This window comes from Entelurus aequoreus, linkage group LG26 (assembly GCF_033978785.1).
Source record: "Entelurus aequoreus isolate RoL-2023_Sb linkage group LG26, RoL_Eaeq_v1.1, whole genome shotgun sequence".
In the NCBI taxonomy this organism is placed as follows: domain Eukaryota; kingdom Metazoa; phylum Chordata; class Actinopteri; order Syngnathiformes; family Syngnathidae; genus Entelurus; species Entelurus aequoreus.
In genome coordinates, this window is record NC_084756.1 from 22,065,055 (window position 1) to 22,086,558 (window position 21,504).

Consider the following 21,504-nt stretch of genomic DNA (forward strand, 5'->3'; position numbering starts at 1 on the left):
CAGCGTATAAACAAAGCCAAGGATCTCGGGTTAGTGAGCTAATAAAGAGACGATGAATGGCCTGGATAGCAGCCGGGAGACGATCAAACATCATTTTTAACGCCATTACCTAATGGTACATGGTGTGTTCAAGGTATTTTCAGACTGGTAAGTTTGAAACAAAGCATGTTTTATTCTGTTTTGTACGTAGCATTTAGTCGGTTGTTAGTGCTAGCGTTAGCTGAGCTAGCAGTGGGCTAGAAACAACATACAGTATTTTGGAAAATACAATGCCTCTCTAATCATAGATCAATAATGGAGAAAACCAAAAATATTTCCCACATTAATTTAGTTCAAAAGAAATTTGTCCAGGTGATACCACACGGTGGTGTGACAAGTCCTGTTGAATTACCTCTGAAATGACGTCAGTAAGATGTAAAAGTCTTAGGTCTTGCACCCACCCAAAGTTGATTTGTCCGTAAGCCGTTACTGACTTCACGTTCCGAAATTCTCAACATGTATAAAACTAATTCTGACGAGATACAGAACAAGTTTGGCAATTTGCTCAAATCTATAGTCCATTGGACTTGCTCATATGGATCAATTCCACCAATTGTATAAATGTTTTTAAAATTGTGAGGCTTTTGTACAGACCGTTGATTTTTTTGTTTCGTACCATCCATTTTAATCCAATGTGTTGCTTTTTCTCACAATGCCGATTGTTTGAGTACAGCCATGTAAACAGAAGCTTTGTCCAGCAACAGGGGCTACCCGGCCCCCACAATGCATTGCAAAATCACGGCCACTATCGAGCCTTATTCTGTGTGTACCGGGCAGTGGAAAAATTATATTATTGGGGATATATGTATTTTGTCTATAAAGTCCTCTTAAAAAACATCCAAAATTTACCAACAATGCTCCATATACATGGTGTGACATTTTTACCCTTGCCATTTTAGTCACATTTGAGATTAAAAATAGGTCGTAAGAGTTTGAGGTTAAAAAAAAAGTAGCAAAGATACAGATTTTTAACCCTTTCATCACCTTTTTCTCCCGAAATAAATCCATCCAAAGTTGATCAAGCCAAAGCAGAATTATCGCCTACCTGTTTAGCATGTTTGAAATAAACTTAAACTTAAACCATAACCTTAACCAAATGGACAAGTGATTGATGTGGAAGTCTCACTCTCTGCGCTGCAGAGCTGTGTTTCTCTCCTCCCCTTCCATGCACAGGGAAGCGGAGCTCCAGTAGCTCACATGCGTCTTAAACACGGAATAAACAAAGTCTTAGTTGGAGGAACTGGTCAGCAAAAGACGTTTTTTTTCACCACCTTAAAACTTGACTGTGTTCCTGGCTAAAATCTGTGTGTGTATGTTCTATAAAATCAGCATTGTTAAAGATCCATTATTTTTTTCAATAGTAACGTGTGCCAGAAGCACTTGGATTTCTGTCCACATGGTTATACTATCAGTTAGGTGATTAATGTATTTCAAAGTTGCAATGTGGTATATCATATATTTACAGTTTCACATTTGAACATGTCCAAATAGGAGTAGAAAAAAGCAGAGTAGTGTTTAGCTAGAAGACCACATTTCCCATGAAGACTAGCGCATAATGTGCCAAAATGACTATGTCCACTGTAATATTGGCACATATTTTGTCTCCTATGGCTATGCTAATGTTAAATAGCAGACACTATCATGAAATTATCTTGGATTGCACTACAAACGTGACGCTACTATCGAGAATGTATCGGGACGAATGCAGCTCCGAAACAAAGACCGGCAGGAGAGTTTTTTCGAAAGGAAGTAGTGTTTGAAATAGACTCATCCTCCGTGTATTCAGACTCAAAAACATAAGGTTCTGGATAATCATTCGTCCCAAAGTAGTCGTCGGTGGCGTCGCTCGCAAAATCTTCCATGACTATTGGGAGCAAACTCAAAACGCGATCTCTAATCTGCTGCTGTTGACTTGAAGTTGTGAAATCAATACGCTGAGGAAAAAGTTGTAGTAATACTTGAAATGACCAAAGTACTTTGTAAGTATTATAACGTTATGAACGTGCCAGTTACTACATGGTTGTATGCTTGTCACTAAATGTATATACAATGTTGGTTTTTGGATGATTTTTTTTAGAGTGAATAGGTGAAACCCCATTACCTGCATTGTTAGTCGACTATTGCTAACAGTTTTTCCACTATCGAGAACACAGGTGTCGAACTCAAAGCCTGGAGGCCAGCACTGGTCCGCCATGTCAATTTATATGGCCCGCAAATGCCTGGAAATTATATGCGTCAATAAAGCACCTTATCTTTTCTTACTAAATGTATTTGTTCTGTTCCATTTTGACAGAAAAAAATATGTGCTGCATGAAATTGCATACCTTTTTAAACCTTAGTATGATCCAAAATTGCAAATTTTATTTTATCATAGTTTCAAAAAACCTAGGGATGATGTTTGTTAAAAAATTATCAATTTCGATGCCATTATCGAATCCTCTTATCGAACCAATTCCTTATCAATTCTCTTATCGAATCCAGATAGGTTGTTGTATATGGAAAAAAACACACAATACTTGGTTTTGTTTAAGAATAAAATAAAATAAATATTGACTGTTACCGCCCATAACAATAAAATAAATAAATATTGACTGTTAGTGCCCCTTTAAGTGGGCCACCTAAGAAAAATACATGCAGGGAAAATCCTGCAATCATTTGTATTGTACAGCACTTTACATTTGAAACATATCTCAGAGTAATGGTGTTGTCTACTTTTTGCTCCTACCGTATTTTTCGGATTATAAGTCGCTCCGGAGTATACGTCGCACCGGCCGAAAATGCATAATAAAGAAGGAAAAAAACATAAGTCGCACTGGAGTACAAGTCGCATTTTTGGGGGAAATTTATTTGATAAAATCCAACACCAAGAATAGACATTTGAAAGGCAATTTAAAATAAATAAAGAATAGTGAACAACAGGCTGAATAAGTGTACGTTATATGAGGCATAAATAACCAACTGAGAACGTGCCTGGTATGTTAACGTAACATATTATGGTAAGAGTCATTCAAATAACTATGGTAAACGTATAGCATGTTCTATATGTTATAGTTATTTGAATGACTCTTACCATAATATGTTACGTTAACATACCAGGCACGTTCTCAGTTGGTTATTTATGCCTCATATAACGTATACTTATTCAGCCTGTTGTTCAATCTTGTTACTCCTAAACGCTAAATCCGATGAAATCTTCTTCCTCGTTGTCGCTCCTGGTATGTGCCGCTAGTCGGAGTGGGCGGGGTTAAGGGGGGAGGAGTATATTTGTAGCTAGAATTCAGCTAGAAATACTTGTATTTCAGAGTTCATTTATTTACACATATACACACACATAACACTCCTCTCTACTACTTGCCGTAGTTTTGAAGCAATGCATGATGGGAATCCGGATGTTGTGTGTCAGTGTATTAACGTGCCGGCTGGAATAAACACACGTTGAGCAATAGCTCCGTGCCTGCCTACTTTATGGGTTATAGATAAACCTATGGATAACGGAGACATATATAATAATCTCCTTCTTGTTGTGTGTGTAGTTGCGCACTGAGCTCCAAAAGTCGTAGATGTTATAACGTGACTGGGCCGGCACGCTGTTTATATGGAGAAAAAGTGGACGAGGCGACAGGCTGTCCTCACTCAGGTCCGGCTGGAAATCGGGAGAAATTCGGGAGAATGGTTGTCCCGGGAGATTTTCGGGAGAGGCACTGAAATGCGGGAGTCTCCCGGAAAATTCGGGAGGGTTGGCAAGTATGCTGTTAATATTATCTTAATTCACATCTTGCAAGCACTAGTTTATTAAACAGACCTGCAAACTCTGGAGTGGTGTAGGCTACAAGATACCGTTAACGTTATCAGACAAATACAAAAAGGCTAACGTTAACGTTACCCACTGACTATGCTTAGGTAACGTTAGTCTAGCTAACATTACTGCAGTCCTGGTTGACATAAGAGGTAACGTTATTTTAGCCTAACGGCTACAAGTGAGCAGATGTGGAAATTAACCGGCAACAGTTGACGTTAGTTACTCACCGGCACTATCACTGGAACTGCAGGTTGAAGCAGAGGAAGAGGGGCGTGCTTAGTCATCTCTGTCGCTGCTTCTCCACGTGTCGAAGACACGACACGTTTCTCTAACCTTCAGGTTATGTACGGCCTGAACATGTTTCAACATGTTTGTTGTACTGCTCCCCTTACAGGAAAGCGAAGCCTGGCAATAATTGCAGAGAGCCGTTTCCTTGTCGTATTTCTTAGTAAAGTGAAGCCATGCCTTGGAGCGTTTTTTCCGGTCCATTGTTGTTGCTGCGTCTGTATCTGCCGCCGAATGACCGAGTTACGTCATTTCTTGTGACGTGCCACAGGACATTTCCTGTGAGACGGGATTCGTTCCCAGGAATTCGAATAAAGAACCAAATCTTTTTCTTTACTGTAGTGGCTTCGATAACAGGAACCGTTTCTCAAATAGGGATTCGTATCTATGAAATCGGTTCTTTTCTTATCGAACAATCGGGAGAACCGGTTTTCGAACATCATCCCTATTCAAACCTTTTTTTGTCAAAATAAAAATAAATACTTGTATATCTGCTTGACTTATGATTTCAAAGCAAAATATCCATCAAATTGCACACTGTAAACATGACAATAGATTTGATTGTTAACAGCATATTACTTACTGTTAATTGAAAAAAACTACCACTGTCGACTGAGCTGCCAGTTTTTTTCTAACATAAAATTTACGGTTGTTTTTACGGTGTATTACTGTAGACGGAAAAACGGTACCACATTTTTTATGGTAAACTGGCAACACAGTTGACAGAAAAAAACCCCAGTGTTACTGTTTTTCTATTTACCGTAACAAGTTGCAAAAAAACACCGTAAATCTTACAGCAAAATTTTGGTAACTTAAGCTGCCAGGTTTATTCCGTAACTAAACAGTAGTACTGTTTTTCCATTTACAGTAATATGCTGTAAAAAAAAACACTGTCAATTTTATAGTAAAAGTCTTGACAGCTAAGCTCAGTTTTTTTTCCTTTTGAAGAACAGTTGGTACTGTTTTTCTATTTACTGTTGTATGTATATTGTATACTGTATACTTTACAGTAAATTCTGTTGACTGAGTTGCCAGTTTTTTACTGTAAAATCTACAGATTATTACAAGGTACATAAATATATACAGTAATCAAATGCATAGACAAATATACATATATATACATTTACTGTACATATATAGTATTCACACATGTATACATATGTATATTTGTAAATAAATATATACAGTAATCAAATGCATAGGCAAATATATATATATACAGTACATACATACAGTCGCGATCAAAAGTTTACATACACTTGTAAAGAACATAATGTCATGGCTGTCTTGAGTTTCCAATACTTTCTACAACTTTTTATTTTTTGTGATAGTGATTGGAGCACATACTTGTTGGTCACAAATAACATTCATGAAGTTTGGTTCTTTTATGAATTTATTATGAGTCTACTGAAAATGTGACCAAATCTGCTGGGTCAAAAGTATACATACAGCAATGTTAATATTTGCTTACATGTCCCTTGGCAAGTTTCACTGCAATAAGGCGCTTTTGGTAGCCATCCACAAGCTTCTGGTTGAATTTTTGACCACTCCTCTTGACAAAATTGGTGCAGTTCAGCTAAATTTGTTGGTTTTATGACATGGACTTGTTTCTTCAGCATTGTCCATACGTTTAAGTCAGGACTTTGGGAAGGCCATTCTAAAACCTTAATTCTAGCCCGATTTAGCCATTCCTTACCACTTTTTACGTGTGTTTGGGGTCATTGTCCTGTTGGAACACCCAACTTCGCCCAAGACCCAACCTCCGGGATTTTAGGTTGTCCTGAAGAATTTGGAGGTTAACCACCTTCTTCATTGTCCCATTTAAAGCACCAGTTCCATTGGCAGCAAAACAGGCCCAGAGCATAATACTACCACCACCATGCTTGACGGTAGGATTAAAGGCCTCACCTTTTTTCCTCCAAACATATTGCTGGGTATTGTGGCCAAACAGCTCAATTTTTGTTTAATCTGACTACAGAACTTTCCTCCGGGAGGTCTTATCTTTGTCCATGTGATGTGATTACTGTATGTATACTTTTGACCCAGCAGATTGGGTCACATTTTCAGTAGACCCATAATAAATTCATAAAAGAAACAAACTTCATGAATGTTTTTTGTGACAAACAAGTATGTGCTCCAATCACTATCACAAAATTATTGGAAACTCAAGACAGCTATGACATTATGTTCTTTACAAGTGTGTGTATACTTTTGATTGCGACTGTATATATATATTTATTTTACATGTGGTCCTCTCACAGCAGCCATACCTGTGAAGTGGCCTTCAAAGAAAACACATTTGACACCCTTGATCTAGAACCCACAGAAAAGGAAAAGACGTGTGTTCTCGTCTCACATAAGCATTCTGAATGATGCAGTTTTCCTTTTAATGCAGAATCAGTCCATTGTTTCCGTGCAACTCGTTTAAATGCAAAAGTGTGAGCAATCGGCCAAAGTGGGCAGGTTTTTTCTCATGAACCATTAATCTACATGACAAGAGTGCTCTGCTGTTCAGGACCCCTTTTAAAATCCAGCCTAATTGAGTTGTTCTTTCAGTTTTGTTTGTCAAATGTCATCTTGTGTCCTTCCAGGAGGTGCAGATGAAGTAAGCCATGAAGACCTCGTCAGGTTCCCAGGGAATACAGACTCTTGCTCGTCCCACACTAAAAAAAACAAAACAAAAAAAACTCTGCCTTGCTGGACTGAAGGAGGGAGCTCTTTCACTTTTTCCCCCCCTCCAATTGTCATATGAACTAAACTGAGCCTGCATTTTATAGTTTTTTTGTCAGCCTTGCAAAAAAGAAGTGTAAATGGCAGTGATTTTAATATATACATATATCTATCTATATCTATCTATACAATGTGTCATTACTTGACCCAAAACAGTAACATTAGGGCTCTGTCAAAGCTGATCAATTGCAAATGGCAATCATGCATCAGTTAGGGAAACTCCTTGTATTATTAATATTCCACTTCCTGCTCCGTTGGATTAAGTGTTTTTTTTGTTGTTGTTTTACTTTTCTTTTCTTCCAGAGTCTCGTAATGCATGTGTCGAAATAATAGAACATAGTGTAGATTTTATGGCAAGTCCCTTCTAATGGCCGCCGTTTGTTTTGCAGAGTATGTATGTTGGCTTGCGTAACCTATTGACTTATCAATTGTGTTGGGAAATGAATGGTGGCAGTTGACTGCAACAAATGGTCCTCAGGAATTGTGTGTGTGTGTGTGTGTGTGTGTGTGTTTGAATGGACACTATGAAACTATCCATCCAGTCTGGATTTCAATGACATCTCGTATTTTTACTTGTTTGTTTTTAATCTGACTTTAGCAAGCCAATTCCAGTCCTTTTTAAATGGACGGTGACGGTGTTGTCCCCGCTCTGTCTTCTAATACTATTACTTGTGAAAAGAACCATCACTCGCACGTCCCTGCAGCACTTTAGAAAAGAACTGCCAAAATGTGTAGCTGGATGGCTGAGATTGGGGCCTCAATAAAACGATAGAATGTATTCATTATTCGGTGTTTTTCTTATAAATCGGACAATTGCGTTCAAAATGCATGATTTGTAACAACTTTGTGGACAGAAGTGTATCAGTATTTTGTCTTACCAGCCATGAATTGTCTTTGCCAACATAATGTAACAAAGCTATGATTAACCATCCTCCAATTGAGAAGTTGCAGCATGTAAAATGGGAGCGTGCTTATGAATATTATATGGATAGAAGCTCATTTATATTTCCAAAATAAATCCCCCAAAATGTGTTTTTGCCTTCAAGCGTCAAAGAGCAATTGTCTAGGAATGATCATACAAAAACATTGTCAAGTATCCCAAAAAAGAGCTTTATTTTTATGTCAGTGCTTGCAAACGTCCATAGAGGAGTTGGCCTATGATGTATTTTTTTCTCTTCCCTATGGAACAGTGGTTCTCAAACTTTTTTCACCAAGTACCTCAAAAAAAACTTTGCTCTCCAACTACCACCATAATGACCAACATTGAAATACAGTAACGTAGTAGGCCCAAGTATTCATTTTGAGGCCTACTGAAACCCACTACTACCGACCACGCAGTCTGATAGTTTATACATCAATGATGAAATCTTAACATTGCAACACATGCCAATACGGCTGGGTTAACTTATAAAGTGCAATTTTAAATTTCCCGCTAAACTTCCGGTTGAAAACGTCTATGTATGATGACGTATGCGCGTGACGTCACTAGTTAAACGGAAGTATTGGTACACCATTGAATCCAATACAAAAAAGCTCTGTTTTCATCTAAAAATTCCACAGTATTCTGGACATCTGTGTTGGTGAATCTTTTGCAATTTGTTTAATGAACAATGAAGACTGCAAAGAAGAAAGTTGTAGGTGGGATCTGTGTATTAGCGGCTGGCTGTAGCAACACAACCAGGAGGATTTTGACTTGGATAGCAGACGCGCTAGCCGACGACCGCACGGATGATCGGGTGAAGTCCTTCGTCCTTCCGTCGATCGCTGGAACGCAGGTGAGCACGGGTGTTGATGAGCAGATGAGGGCTGGCTGGCGTAGGTGGAGCGCTAATGTTTTTATCATAGCTCTGTTAGGTCCCGTTGCTAAGTTAGCTTCAATGGCGTCGTTAGCAACAGCATTGTTAATCTTCGCCAAGCTGGAAAGCATTAACCGTGTAGTTACAGGTCCATGGTTTAATAATATTGTTGATTTTCTGTCTATCCTTCCAGTCAGGGGTTTATTTATTTTGTTTCTATCTGCATTTGAGCCTGATGCTATCACGTTAGCTCCGTAGCTAAAGTGTTTCGCCGATGTATTGTCGTGGAGATAAAAGTCACTGTGAATGTCCATTTCGCGTTCTCGACTCTCATTTTCAAGAGGATATAGTATCCGAGGTGGTTTAAAATACAAATCCGTGATCCACAATAGAAAAAGGAGAAAGTGTGGAATCCAATGAGCCAGCTTGTACTTAAGTTACGGTCAGAGCGAGAAAAGATACGTCCTGCACTGCACGCTAGTCCGTCACTCTAACGTTCCTCATCCACAAATCTTTCATCCTCACTCAAATTAATGGGGTAATCGTCGCTTTCTCGGCCCGAATCTCTCTCGCTGCATTGTAAACAATAGGAAAATGTGAGCAGCCCTTCCTCCTTTGACGTCACGCTACTTCCGGTATAGGCAAGGCTTTTTTTAAATCAGCGACCAAAAGTTGCGAACTTTATCGTCGATGTTCTCTACTAAATCCTTTCAGCAAAAATATGGCAATGTCGCGAAATGATCAAGTATGACACATTGAATGGATCTGCTATCCCCGTTTAAATAAAAAAAATTAATTTCAGTAGGCCTTTAACGAGTGTATGTAATATTTTGGGCCACCGTAACATTACACACAGTTTGAACAGTAACACTGTGTATGAATGCCGGAAAACAAAACACTGTACTTGAATGAAGTGCTTTTAAATGGAGCCCACGTACCGTGATTTGTGCACATACCACAATTTGAGAATCCCTGCTCCTTGAAAAGAAATATGCTGCGGCTCCAACAAAGGAATAACTGCAAGACAAAGTTTAAAAGGGTCTTTTTTGGATTTGTTTTGTAATTATTTTATTGAAAAGCATGTATGGACAAACATGCTTTTCAACAGACCACAACAGTATAATACAGCTTGTATGTTTGCAGCTGTGGTAATTGCTTGAACAGAACTACTTTCAAAACTCACAATGTGACTACAAATACTCTCTTTCATTGTGCATGCTTGTAATATTTAATAATAATACACAAGCAAGGTGTCAGCTGCACAATGTGTGTGTGACTTGACATTGTGGAGTCAACAACGTCTACTGTGCAATGTGGCGATCAATCTTGTTGATTTAGATCCAGAAAAACTGTCTGGGGTCATAGGTCACTTCAATACATGAGGCTTTTTCGTCATTTTTAAAAAACTGAACCCTGTTGAGGGATCGCGAGTGACGATAGATCATGAAGTGGGGGTGTCCGAAGTGCAGCCCGCAGCTGCTACAACGGTGGAAAAATATGTAATTTCATGAGTAAAAGTACTTTTATTTCATATAGAAAACACAAGGCCCTTAGGAGTTAAAAGGCACTAGTTTAACAGTAACTCTAAATTAAAACCGGTACCCTTATAAAAGACTTAATCAGAATAAAAACACAAATGATCTCACACTAAAAAACACTGCAAATATAGGGGAATACACTGCAGAATAAAACCAAGCCTTAAAATAACAGCACTAACAACAATTTAAACTATTGCACAAACCCGGTAATTGAATTAAAGTGCCTAGTGACGAAGTTAAAAAGGTCTCGTAAAACGTTAGATGTTTAATAAATACAACCGTTAAATTAGTGGTAGAGATGTCCGATAATATCGGACTGCCGATAAGTAAATAAACATACACTATATGAGGAATCATAGTAATAAAAACAAGTAGTAATTTAATCCAACGGGAATTCAAAATGTCCAATAGTTCTTCCTCACATTTCTCTGCAGAAGAATCTCTTTTTCGCCATCCAGGTCTCCATGCCAACCGCATCACAACACACTCGCTCTAACTCAGTGGTTCTTAACCTGGGTTCGATCGAACCCTAGGGGTTCGGTGAGTCGGACTCAGGGGTTCGGCGGAGGTCAAGACACACCCGACTCATCGTGTAAATAAAAACTTCTCCCTATCGGCGTATTACGGATACGGCAACAGCAGAAATCACACTGATTTGCAGGTGTGTCATTTGTTGGTTTTGTTGTTTGAATAAGGTGATGTTCATGCACGGTTCATTTTGTGCACCAGTAAAAAAACATGGTAACACTTTAGTATGGGGAACATATTCACCATTAATTAGTTGCTTATTAACATGCAAATTAGTAACATATTGGCTCTTAACTAGTCATTATTAAGTACTTATTAATGCCTTATTCGGCATGGCCTTATTATAACCCTAACCCTCTAACCCAGGGGTGTCCAAAGTGCGGCCCGGGGGCCATTTGGGGCCCGCAGGTAATTTTTTAACGGCCCCGCACATTCTAAAAATACGATTAAAAAAATAAAAAACATAAAAAGTGGTATAAAAGAGCAAACAGGTGAAATGTAACAAGAACATGTTGCAATGTTTACACAAAGCTGCCATGCAGGCTGTTTATTTCTTTAAAAAATAATAATGAATCAGAATCAATGTCATTATGAATTATTGACCTATTCAAAGCTCCAATTACGTCACATTAAATATTCCACTTTGGAATATTTTTTGGGGAAAATATTTTGTGTCTGCCATATAATAAACTAAGCTGTTTTGTTTAAAGAAGGGTCTAAAACGAACAAACAAACATAAACAACAACAAAAGTTATAATTGACGAATAGATCTGAAGTTGAGCTTGAGACTATTGTGTTAAAAGTAAAAAAAAAGAAGTATGATTTATTTTTTTAATACTTTACTAAGCAGGACCCTTTTGGATCCCCAATAATTTTTTTAAGTGTCTATTTAAGTTGCTCAAAAATAATAATGAATTAATGTTGTTATGAGTTATGCTATGAACTCAAATTATTATATAATCTCAAATATTCTACTTTAAAATGTTATTGGGGGAAAATATAGAATATTTTGTGTTTTTTTTTCATTCAAAAACTGGGTTTTCTTTGACAAAAAGAGCACACAACTTAAATCTTGAAAAAACACTTTATATTGACAGATAGACCTAATGTTGATCTGGAGATTTAGACCTTGAATAATAATAATAATACTAAATAATGACACATTTTTTATATATTTTTTACCTAAACCCTTTGGGGTCCCCAGGATCAAGCCTGAGTGGAGGCCTAGATGTATATATTTTTAATACATATATTGTATTATTTTTTTAAATAAAAAATATCAAAATGACCCCGGCTTGCTTTGATATTTCAGTGTGCGGCCCTCAGTGGAAAAAGTTTGGACACCCCTGCTCTAACCCTAACCAAATAACTCTAAATTAAGTCTTTGTTACTTAGAATATGTTCCCCATACTAAAGTGTTATCAAAAACATATAACTTTGTCTTGAATTTGAAAAAAAATATATATATATATATTTTTTTCACTAAAGAAGGGTTCGGTGAATGCGCATATGAAACTGGTGGGGTTTGGTGCTGTATGAGTGCATCTTTGAGAGTGTATTTTAAAATAGTTGTCATTTACAGCCTCAGCACGGGCGGAAGTTGACGCTCTGGCCACTCCCACTTTTGAGTATAATCCGCGGGGTTTTAAAAAGTCTTAAATCCAACTATTTTCAATTTTAAGACCTTACAGTGTCTAAAATGATCTTACTTTAGTCTTGCGTTTGAATATTTCGATTTTTGAGGACTCTACAACGTAACTAGAATACGGAACCAAAAAAGGCTGCCGGTCAGAATGTATGGTTAGCGCACCACACCACCCGCTAGGGTGCGTGCGCAGCTGTGCGTTGTTACCGCTTAGCATAGCAGCAGAGAAAACTTAACGAAAGTCCACCGCAAAGCCCAATTACTCGCAATATATGGGTAAGTAAGACGGGTAAGTTTCTCAGCTGCATTTGGGCGGTAGGCGGGGTACACCCTGGACAAGTTGCCACCTCCAACACAGATAGACACACTAGGGCCAATTTAGTGTTGCCAATCAACACCTGATGGCGTGTTTGGTGACCTCAGCGTCCGTGGCTGACCTTGTCAACACATTTTTACTCACAGCACCTGTAATCAAACAAGATTACAAGACAGATACGTTTATGTTTATGGTAGGAAGCATCCAAAGCCAAGTATGCTTACACAATACAAAATATGTGATAGGTATTAAGGAGATTACATTTGAAAAAAAAAAGCATGACTTAAAGTTACTGGAGGTGGTTAAAATAAGGTGTGTAAACTATGAATTTGTGATCAGGGTATAGGTGTGCAAGACATCCAAAATGTTTAAACAATATCGTTAATTTGGTTCCTTGATCAGAGTACTTGTTTGGCTCTGTTGGATGACGGCGGTTGGGGGTGGGGGGCATAAATAAATATCCATAACCCAACTTTGGGAGGTTGACACTGTTTTCTTATTATATTTGTACTATCATTCTATGTTTGTATTCGTGTAGGCCAGGGGTGTCCAAAGTGCGGCCCGGGGGCCATTTGCGGCCTGCAGGTCATTTTTTAACGGCCCCAGGGCACATTTTTAAAAAATATGATCGAAATAAATAAAAAACATTAAAAGTGGTATTTAAAGAGCAAACAGGTGAAATGTAACAAGAAAATGTAGCAATGTTTACTCTAATCACACAACGCTGCCATGTAGGCTGTTTCTTTCTTTAAAAAATAATAATGAATCAAAATCAATGTCATTATGAATTATTGACCTATTCAAGGCTTAAGAAGTTTACCTTCGCAATCAGCTGGTCTTGGTTGTGCTTAATAGTTTCCAGCAGGCTAAGGATGTGGATTACCTCAGGCGCTGTTGACAAACAGCAGTATAAAATTAACATGTTTCAGTGTTCATCCTCATTACTCATAATCCTGACATTAGCTATTGACCTTAGTTAATGACAAAAGTTATTGACAAAGTTTGAAGAAAATATGTGATTGCTTGTGAATTTGAATTTTTTCCAAAATTTGTGGCACAGAATGACCATCCGGTATTTGTCAGTTATTGCTCACCAGAGCAGGAAATGTTGTCGGCCATTCTTCCCCCTCGCCATGTTGGCCTGTAGGCCAGGCTGGATCCAGGCTCCTGGGTCTGCCACATGGTGAGGGCTGCTGGTGACGGGGGTGGAGGGAGTCGAGGAGGGACTGCTGTTCCTAGTGAGGTGGGCATTGTGAGAGAGCCATCAGTTAACCATGACTGGTAATACCCAAGGGGCCTATCTATACACTAATATTTCAGAGATCAGTCCCTACCTTGTGTAACTCTCTGCATGTTTAATGCAGGTGCTGGTGAAGGCATATGAATGCGTCCTTCCCCATGGTGAGGTGCTAAGGGAGATAAATTGGTATTAAATGGTTGAGATATGTTAACCATGGTTACTGGATGCTGAGATATTATTTTGGAGATCAGTCTTTACCTAGAAAGTTATCTCCAGTTGAGGAGTCGAGTTGACAAGTACTCATGACTCTTGCTGGCACTCGGCGAGACGGTGGAGCTGGGAGAAGGGATACAAGGAGAGGGGAATATCTTTAGCACTAAGAATGTTAACCATATCTTTAATATTAATGTGGTGGTTTTGTTGTTTTCGATGTTAAGAGATTATTCCTTACTCTGCCTGTGCAATTGGTTTGCCAACCCCAGAGATGTGAGGTCACTATTTCCCGGGTCTTCTTCGCTATCATCTGAGTCCCCGAGACGATGGCTGTTGGGTAACCATATCATTAGGATTATTGCAATACCAAAATTGCCAAATATACATATAGTACAAGCATCTCTGGTCTATTTTTGAATGCTACCGGAAATAACCTTCCTATTACTGTAGAAACATGACAAAAACAAGACGGAACACACTTACACTGGCTTCCTGTTCCTTTTTTCTGGCAGCTCCTCGTTCTCTGCCTCAGATTGCAGGTCTGAGGTGTTGCAGCCCTTTCCATATTGTTGCATTATTTTTAATGCGTCTTTGTAGTTGTCTAAAATTGAATATGTTAAAATGAACATGAGTTTCAAATTAGCTGTAGAGCTGAACAGAATATTATTATTATTGATGATGATAAATCAGGTCTCTCTCTTACAAGAGACCTGGTCAGAACATAGACACAATAGGTTATTCCAAGCATAAAGAGAAGCAACTATGACGTTATTTTTAAACAAGAAGATTATGAATTTGCATACCACAAGTTCGGACAACAGAAACGTCAAATCTTGGCCAGTTTGGCTCATGCTGCTCCTCATTTAAAGCGGCCCTTTCAATTCTGTCCGTGTTTTTATAGCTGGGCCAGAAAACCATCCTATCATCATACCATCCACTTGGGACAACCGCAATGTCCCTGTTCATTATAAATTTAATCAGATGAAAAGGCACCCTTAATGTAGAAAGAAAGAAAAGGGGTATTTATTCATCGTCAAAGGAACAACGTGGACAAAAGCATGCACGGGTGTTAGTGTATACAAATAAGCAAGTAAGATGAGCTGAGATTTTACCTGCATGGTGCCCCAAGGTGGTAAGAACTATAAGAAAGGTAAAAGTACAGGTCATAATAGTCAGAACTTCAGCTCAATCGTAAAGTAGGGTTTGAAATTATGGGTGTAGTGTATACAGAGATCAGTCCCTACCTTGTGTAACTCTGCATGTTTAATGCATGTGCTGGTGAAGCCATATGAATACATCCTTCCCCATGGTGAGGTGCTAAGGGAGATAAATTGGTATTAAATGGTTGTATCTGTTAACCATGGTTACTGGATGCTGAGATATTATTTTGGAGATCAGTCTTTACCTAGAAAGTTATCTCCAGTTGAGGAGTCGAGTTGACAAGTACTCATGACTCTTGCTGGCACTCGGCGAGACGGTGGAGCTGGGAGAAGGGATACAAGGAGAGGGGAATATCTTTAGCACTAAGAATGTTAACCATATCTTTAATATTAATGTGGTGGTTTCGTCTACAACGCTAAATATATCCTGTGGTGTACCTCAGGGATCAATATAGGACCTAAATTATTCAATGTCTAGATAAATGACATTTGTAAAGTTACAAAATATTTAAAGTTAGTATTATTTGCGGATGATACAACAGCGTTTTGTTCAGGAGAGAATACACAGAAGATAATACAAATAACAGAAGAAATTAACAAATTAAAAAGATGGTTTGACAAAAACAGACTATCTTTGAATCTCCGTAAAACTAAAATAATGCTATTTGGTAACAGTAGAAAAGAAAGTCAAACACAAATACAAATAGACGGAATAGAAATTGAAAGAGTAAATGAAACCAAATTTATAGGTATAATGATTGATGATAAATTGAACTGGAAATCTCAAGTAAAAAATATACAACATAAAGTAGCAAGAAACACGTCAATAATGAATAAAGCAAAACATGTTCTAGACAAAAAATCACTTCATATTCTCTACTGTTCACTAGTGTTACATATCTGAGTTATTGTGTAGAAATATGGGGAAATAATTACAAAAGTACACTTCATTCATTAACGGTGTTACAAAAAAGATCAGTTAGAATAATATATAATGTTGGATATAGAGAACACACAAATCCTTTATTTATTGAATCAAAGATACTGAAATTCCACGACATAGTGAATTTGCAAACAGCTAAAATTATAAACAAAGCAAACTATAACCTGCCACCCAAGAATATACAACAATTCTTCTCAAAAAAAGAGGAGAAAAATAATCTTACAGAGAAATGTAATTTAAAACATTTGTACGCACGTACAACACTTAAGACCTTCAGTAGATCAGTATGTGGAATTAAATTATGGAATGCATTAAGCAAAGCAATCAAACAATGTACTAATATGATCAATTATTTATGCTTACATGTGGAAATAATAATAATAATAGTAAATAAAATAATAATAATAAAAAAAGGTAAATAAAGCATAAAATAGTCTCTAATAAATTAATTAAATAAAAAACAGCATATAAAATATATACATCAGCAAATAACAAAAATATAGATCAAGAAAAAGGATCCTTAATATGTGCAGCAATTTTTCCCACTCACATCACCTCATTTTATATTTTTTTCTACAATTAACTATGCCAAAAAACACATAGACATACCTTTTTTTTTTAATGTAAACAAAAACAACATGGCGTCACACACAGCTAGTCCACAGTAAACAGGATCTCGAGCTCCACTAAAGAACAAAGAAAGAAATAATACACACTCATATTAATGGCAAAGAACGGCTGTTTCCACTCCGTTAACGTTACGTTGTTGACTAACGCAGTAACGTTAGCGACCTGGGCCTAAACAACACTCACAATAAAGTAATACGCTTTCGTTTCAAGCAGTTGGAAATATGTGGAATATCGTAGCATGTAACCTACACACATTCACAGCGTCTAACAAAAGATGGCCTAAGTTAACTGTATTGAACTTTTTACTCACCGGCTTCACGCGGGAAACTTTCACATTCTGGAGTCGGGGTCCCCCGGAACACAAAACACAGATAAAAGACAATTTTACAATAGCACGGCGAAAAAATGACCGTCGTTGTGTGGGTTTTTTGACGAATAACACTCTTTTCCACTTTTCTTCGCTCGGGCCTCACCTACCGCGTGCAGCCATTTTGAATTTTCTGTATACGTGACGTCAGGCGCACGTCCCCATGCAAAGCATTCTGGGAGGCGGCGCTGGAAATAAAATAGCCTTTTTTTACAGAATATAAAGTTTTACTGCTAGTCCTAATATCAAACAACGTCATTACAATCATACATAAATGATGATGGAAACACAAAGGCTGATCTTTACTGCGAATGTAGCAATAAATCAATAAATCTATACTTACGTTCGTGTTCCAGCAAAGAAAGTCCAGAGATCTTGGCTCATGCGCGTACACGCTAGTAGGCGCGTCCACGTCTGCGGGTGCAGACATTGGTCGGCTAACTCTAGGCGGCGCGCGCCGGTTTGGTTTGTCGCGTCCGCGTATGCGAATCAGACACGAGTCCGCTCAGGATCAGCTGTCTGACCGTACAATTTTCAGAGGCGGAGCTGTATCCTCTAGGCGGAGCCAAAACGAATGTGACAGTAACGCGGGTTGGGCGACTTGAAGGCGGATCTGTATAGCAGTCTTCTGCTGTGTGGGTTATGTCTTGGAGGTGGGAGGAAGCCGGAGTACCCCGGAGGGAACCCACGCAGTCACGGGGAGAACATGCAAACTCCACACAGAAAGGCCCCGAGCCCGGGGATCGAACCCAACACCTTCGTATTGTGAGGCACATGCACAAACCCCTTCCTCACCATGCTGCCTTAAAAGAAAACTAATAATACATCATTTACATAATAATACTCCGACTTGTTAAGTAGTTAATCATAAAAAAGGAAACAAATTGGTGATTACCCCAGGCATCGCAAAGAACAGTAAAAAACAAGAACGTTGAAGGTGGCTATGAATGGGGTTGAGGGGCCCACACCGATCCTTTTTTTTAGGGGGCCCAGAATTCCTAGCAATGGCCCTGGCTGTGATCATAGTAAGTGGTGAGGAAGAAAAAAAAACGGTAGCAAAAGAGAAGCTTTTTTATTTGCTCCTTTTCCAATCACCAAAATGATTCCCGAGCGCGGCCACCACTGCTGCTCACTGCTCCCCTCACCTCCCAGGTGGTGGAACAAGGTGATGGGTCGAATGCAGAGGGTAATTTCACCACACCTAGTGTGTGTGTGTGACTACTTTAACTTTAACTTGCTCCTTTTCCAATGACAGGAAGTGATGACCTGACATAAAAGACTAAGTCAGGGGTGGGCAATTAATTTTTACCGGGGGCCGCATGAGCAACCCGAGCACTGCTGGAGGGCCACATCGACAATATTTCAATTAAATTTTGCTCAATATTATTTTTGATATATACCGTAAGATAAATAATAATAATAATAATAATACTTTCATTTAACCTAACTTAACTTTATACCAAAAGCACTGCTTTGGAAATCATTTGTACCCCTTTCAGAGATCACATTTAGTTCCCCTTAAACATCCTCATGTTGCACAATGAAATGTAAGCATAGGATGAAGTGTGCATTCCTGTAACTTTCTCTAGTAACAGCATTCCATGATTAATATGAATAAATTAACTTTAATAATAAATGACAGTAAAATAAGCACACGTATGACTGAGGAGTCATAGTGTAACTTTGTGTGGTGTTTGAGTTGTCCGACTTTTTGTGTGGCCATAAACGCACCAGTGGTTTAGTGGTATGCGTGTTGGTGACAGATGACAAGTTGGTTTTGGCCTGGTTTGTACGGCAGGAAATGACTAGTTTTTCGAGATAGAAGTGTTTTACTCATGTTTTTGGTGTGGTTATGGCCGAATATAAACAGTTTTGCTCAATAAAGTGATCGATATAATTCCTGGCCTCGAAGCATCTCGATAGACGTTACAATAATTGAACGGTGTTCAATTGAACGGTGTTGACGGACACCGTTAGGGCCGCTTGTTGTCACTGTCACTCAAAGTTGCATTGCAAAATTACACAGAATAAATGTGTTTATTTTGTTTAGAATTCAGATGGGATTTGATTTGGTGCGCGGCATATATTTGCTGTGCGCAGAGGACGCTTGAGCAGTGCGCAATTGCGCAGGCGCACACCTTAGAGGGAACGTTGCTTGGCAGTCCATGTCTTGTTGAAAACATGCCATTCATCATCAACTTTTCTCTTTTTAGCGTCTCGGGTGTAAACCGTGCATCACTTGTCCACCTTCACTCACAGGTTACACACGGACATACGCCCATAAATAACACTTTTCAAAATAAAAGCAGCACAGTTGTATTGCGCGCACGACATAGATGTTTTTTCAACTTTATTTTGTAATTTGTGATTGCAGCTGTTCACATTCACTCACAATCACGCACGCGCATACGTCCACACGGAAGTAATACAAATAACGCTTTTCAAAATAAAAGCAGCACAGTTGTATTGCACGCACGACATAGATGTTTTTTCAACTTTATTTTGTAATTTGTGATTGCAGCTGTTCACATTCACTCACAATCACGCACGCGCATACGTCCACACGGAAGTAATACAAATAACGCTTTTCAAAACAAAAGCAGCACCGTTGTATTGCACACTCGACATAGATACTTTTTAAAATGTATTTTGTAATTTATGATTGGCCTCACGCGGGCCGGACAGGGACGCACAAAGGGCCGGATGCGGCACACGGGCCGCAGAATGCCCAGGTCTGGACTAAGTAGTACACAGCAAAAGAACAGCTCTATCTCCTGGACATAGTAAGTAACGCACGGTAAGTACGGCCTCTTTGGTTCAAGAGTTATCCTAGAAACAAGCTTTTTATTGCCCCCCTCTGACATGCAAACAGACTTTGGTACCAATTAACCCTGTAAGACCCAAATATAGAAAAACCTAAAAAAAAAAAAAACATTTGACCTTTCAGATGTTGTTGTAGGAGGCATTTGATGCAGAAATTGAAGAGCTAAAAAAGCAAATTCACCCAATATTGTATAATTGCAACAATTATATAACAAGCTCTAAATGAAATTTGATGCATCTGTTCCACAAAAACTACATATGTACATGCTCTAGACATTGTAATAACAACCAAAAAATATATAAAAGACATTTTACTTACTTGAATCTGATGAATCCGGTCCAATGAAACAAATAGATGTTGTTCGAAGGAAACCTTGAGAGGTTGTGTGAGTTCATGGCCAGAAGGCGTGACTTATAAACAAATGTACGATCCAATAGCATTGTGAGACTGAACAATAGGACCCAATGACTATGTAAAAAAAATATAACAGATTGTTTTTAGGATGTTTAAAGGCCTACTGAAACCCACTACTACCGACCACGCAGTCTGATAGTTTATATATCAATGATGAAATCTTAACATTGCAACACATGCCAATACGGCCGGGTTAAATTATAAAGTGCAATTTTAAATTTCCCGGGAAATATCCGCCTGAAAACGTCTCGGTATGATGACGTTTGCGCGTGACGTCACGGAGTGAACGGAAGTATTGGCACACCGTTGTGTCCCAATACAAACAGCTCTGTTTTCATCAAAAAATTCCACAGTATTCTGGACATCTGTGTTAGTGAATCTTTTGCAATTTGTTTAATGTACAATGAAGACTGCAAAGAAGAAAGTTGTAGGTGGGATCGGTGTATTAGCAGCGGACTACAGCAACACAACCAGGAGGACTTTGAGATGGATAGCAGACGCGCTAGCCCCCGACCTCACTTTGACTTCCTTCGTCTCCGGGCCGCCGACCGCATCTATGATCGGGTGAAGTCCTTCGTCGCTCCGTCGATCGCTGGAACGCAGGTGAGCACGGGTGTTGATGAGCAGATGAGGGCTGGCTGGCGTAGGTGGATAGCTAATGTTTTTAGCATAGCTCTGTGAGGTCCCGTTGCTAAGTTAGCTTCAATGGCGTCGTTAGCAACAGCATTGTTAAGCTTCGCCAGCCTGGAAAGCATTAACCGTGTATTTACATGTCCATGGTTTAGTAGTATTGTTGATTTTCTGTCTATCCTTCCAGTCAGGGGTTTATGTATTATGTTTCTATCTGCAGTTAAGCCCGATGCTATCACGTTAGCTCCGTAGCTAAAGAGCTTCGCCGATGTATTGTCATGGAGATAAAAGTCACTGTGAATGTCCATTTCGCGTTCTCGACTCTCATTTTCAAGAGGATATAGTATCCGAGGTGGTTTAAAATACAAATCCGTGATCCACAATAGAAAAAGGACAAAGTGTGGAA

At 38.7% G+C, this 21,504-nt stretch overlaps 2 protein-coding genes and 2 long non-coding RNA genes across 6 annotated transcripts in view; 2 read left to right on the forward strand and 2 right to left on the reverse strand.

Moving 5' to 3' along the window:
* Window positions 1–7,636, forward strand: part of prdm2b (PR domain containing 2, with ZNF domain b) — a 44,717-nt gene extending 37,081 nt beyond the window's left edge. The window contains exon 4 of the mRNA XM_062037776.1: window positions 6,715–7,636. Coding sequence (XP_061893760.1) covers window positions 6,715–6,732 — 18 coding nt within the window. The 3' untranslated portion in view covers window positions 6,733–7,636. The remainder of the gene's footprint in view (window positions 1–6,714) is intronic.
* Window positions 7,637–12,543: 4,907 nt separating this feature from the next.
* The window catches only part of kaznb (kazrin, periplakin interacting protein b), a 327,532-nt gene continuing 318,571 nt past the window's right edge, over window positions 12,544–21,504 (forward strand). For 2 of the 3 annotated variants that reach the window (XM_062037867.1, XM_062037863.1), the window contains exons 1-2: window positions 12,544–12,637; window positions 19,916–20,013. The gene's annotated coding sequence lies outside the window, so the exon portion shown is untranslated. Of the gene's footprint in view, window positions 12,638–19,915; window positions 20,028–21,504 lie in introns of all 3 variants that reach the window. The other variant, XM_062037865.1, reaches the window with a different exon arrangement.
* Window positions 12,757–13,871, reverse strand: LOC133643363 (uncharacterized). Its single transcript, XR_009824673.1, has 3 exons — window positions 13,772–13,871; window positions 13,498–13,568; window positions 12,757–12,826 (listed from the first exon to the last, which is right to left on the reverse strand). It is a non-coding gene; the product is annotated as an uncharacterized LOC133643363 (long non-coding RNA).
* LOC133643200 (uncharacterized) lies at window positions 15,536–17,366 on the reverse strand. The gene is made up of 3 exons (XR_009824654.1): window positions 17,174–17,366; window positions 16,843–16,919; window positions 15,536–15,613 (listed from the first exon to the last, which is right to left on the reverse strand). It is a non-coding gene; the product is annotated as an uncharacterized LOC133643200 (long non-coding RNA).